Raw genomic sequence first — 2,380 nt, forward strand, 5'->3', positions numbered from 1 at the left:
GAGTGTGTGAGAGTGTGTGAGAGTGTGTGAGAGTGTGTGTGTGTGAGTGTGTGTGATAGTGTGAGAGTGTGAGAGTGTGAGAGTGTGAGAGTGTGAGAGTGTGTGAGTGTGAGTGTGTGTGATAGTGTGAGAGTGTGAGAGTGTGTGAGTGTGAGTGTGTGTGAGTGTGAGTGTGAGTGTGAGAGTGAGTGTGAGACTGTGAGACTGTGAGACTGTGAGACTGTGAGACTGTGAGACTGTGAGACTGTGAGACTGTGAGACTGTGAGACTGTGAGACTGTGAGACTGTGAGACTGTGAGACTGTGAGACTGTGAGACTGTGAGACTGTGAGACTGTGAGACTGTGAGACTGTGAGACTGTGAGACTGTGAGACTGTGAGACTGTGAGACTGTGAGACTGTGAGACTGTGAGACTGTGAGACTGTGAGACTGTGAGACTGTGAGACTGTGAGACTGTGAGACTGTGAGACTGTGAGACTGTGAGAGTGTGAGAGTGAGTGTGTGTGTGAGAGAGAGTCAGTGGTTTTCTTTAACTCTGGTTCTCAGACGTGTGTATGGTGTTTGAAGTTCTTGGTCATCATTTGCTCAAGTGGATCATCAAGTCTAATTATCAGGGTTTGCCATTACCCTGTGTCAAGAGCATCATTACACAGGTAATTACGCACATCACGCACACTTCCCAAATCCGTAAACACAGGTGTCCAGCATCCAGACAGCATCAGCATGTATTCAATGTTTCATATTTAGCTGCCTGGAGATGCTTTGAGCCAATGAGATTTCACTGTGGGCGGAGCTACAAGAAACAGAACACAAGTGACTGACAGAATGTCCTGTTAGCCGCGTCCCACTTCAGAGGCTGCATCCTGCGAATGTCACAGAGGTCGATCTGCGCGTCCTTAAATGGGACGGTCTTGTCTGTGGAGGATTGCTCTTGTCGCCTAGCAACTGTGAGAGCTGCGGTTAACGAGCGGCAGGAGCGTTTGTACTGGACTGTTTTAAAAGTGATATTCAACTGTCTGAAAACAAAGCAGGCTTCACAGCCTGTCTAAATATGTGCACCTTGGTCCACTTATTTAATCAAGTACCCTTTATTTCTGTTGCACTTTATACAGTGCAGGTTGTTTCAGCTTTACAGTGATAAACAGGACATGAGTGATTCAGTGAAACAAACAGTTCTGCAGCTCTAAAAAGACAATAGTAAACCGTTGAAGTTGAACCGTTCAGTTGAAATCAGTTCACTGTTGATTCAGTGTAATTCAATCACTCATCCAGCTCAGTTCAGTTCTCATTCAGTGGTGTCCGTGCAGTCAGGATACGTTTTTTTTTTTTTTTTTACATAAAGTACAAAGTATCTATAAAATCTCATAAGTAAGATATGTCAACATTTGGGCTGCTTTAAAGGTTTTTTTTTTGTAATGTTAGATATCTGATTAAGTTGAAACCCAATACTTATATTTAAAAGTGTATTCCAGCATTTTCTCTCAAAAAAAAAATCCTGTCATCATTGGCGTGCAGTGAATCTTGGGATAGTCTGGGCTGCAAAGATCTGTTTTAAAAAAAAAAGGAGGAAGCATTACAAGGCCATATTTGAAGCGGCTGTGAGCCTCTGAATTGGGACGCAGTGACAGTCAGACAGTAACTCCAGTTAGTTCAGATCTGCCAACCTGTGTGCATTTTGACCTCAAAGTACGCTGTTAGGCTTTGTCACTTTAAACTACGCAAAATCCTGGTGACGCCTCTGTCCACGCACAGTACTCCAGCAACAGCAAAAGATGAAGAGTTCAACCAATCAGAGCGTTCGTGTTTTTCGGTTTTGCATTTAAATAATTTCCATGCGTTTTATTTCTCTCCAAACCGGCTCTGTTTGTGTGTATCTGTGGGTCTATGTGCTGAGATGAGGAAACGCCTCCCCGCTTAAAATGCAACACACGCCGAACATCTTCACTTATAATGAGAAGTGTTTCTAAACCTGCTGTCCAGCAAAAGAGAACATTATAACATACTAAACAACATCAGTTGAATGTGACCCCGAGGTGGTTTTAAGAACACAGATAAACTATACATTGTCGCAGTCGAGTGTCTATTGTCTTAACGTTTCATAATTCAAAGTGTTGTGTCTTCTTCTTTTATTCAGTTACAACGATAGCTGGATGCCTTTGGGTTCTATTACTTTTGCAATGCAAATGTGAATTTTCTGTGCGAGTGCGCCCTCTGGTGTCCAGTGTGAATGAACCAGACAGTGCACGTGTTTATAGCACTAAATAATGGCCAATCTGTAAAAATAATACTTCTCTCAAAATAAATTTGAAGTAGACATATGATAATCCATGTTTTTCTACAGTGTACAGAAGTGTACTGGAGTTTTAATTAAATTGTACTGA

General features: G+C 42.4%; 1 protein-coding gene across 2 annotated transcripts in view; it reads left to right on the forward strand.

Annotated features, from left to right (window-relative positions):
- LOC107704204 (SRSF protein kinase 2-like) overlaps nt 1-2,380 on the forward strand; it is a 17,043-nt gene that overhangs the window by 8,141 nt on the left and 6,522 nt on the right. For both annotated transcript variants that reach the window (XM_016507093.1, XM_016507092.1), the window contains exon 6: nt 546-652. In XM_016507093.1, coding sequence (XP_016362579.1) covers nt 546-652 — 107 coding nt within the window. The remainder of the gene's footprint in view (nt 1-545; nt 653-2,380) is intronic.

The sequence above is a fragment of the Sinocyclocheilus anshuiensis genome, unplaced genomic scaffold (genome assembly GCF_001515605.1).
Source record: "Sinocyclocheilus anshuiensis isolate Anshui unplaced genomic scaffold, SAMN03320099.WGS_v1.1 scaffold1228, whole genome shotgun sequence".
NCBI lineage: Eukaryota > Metazoa > Chordata > Actinopteri > Cypriniformes > Cyprinidae > Sinocyclocheilus > Sinocyclocheilus anshuiensis.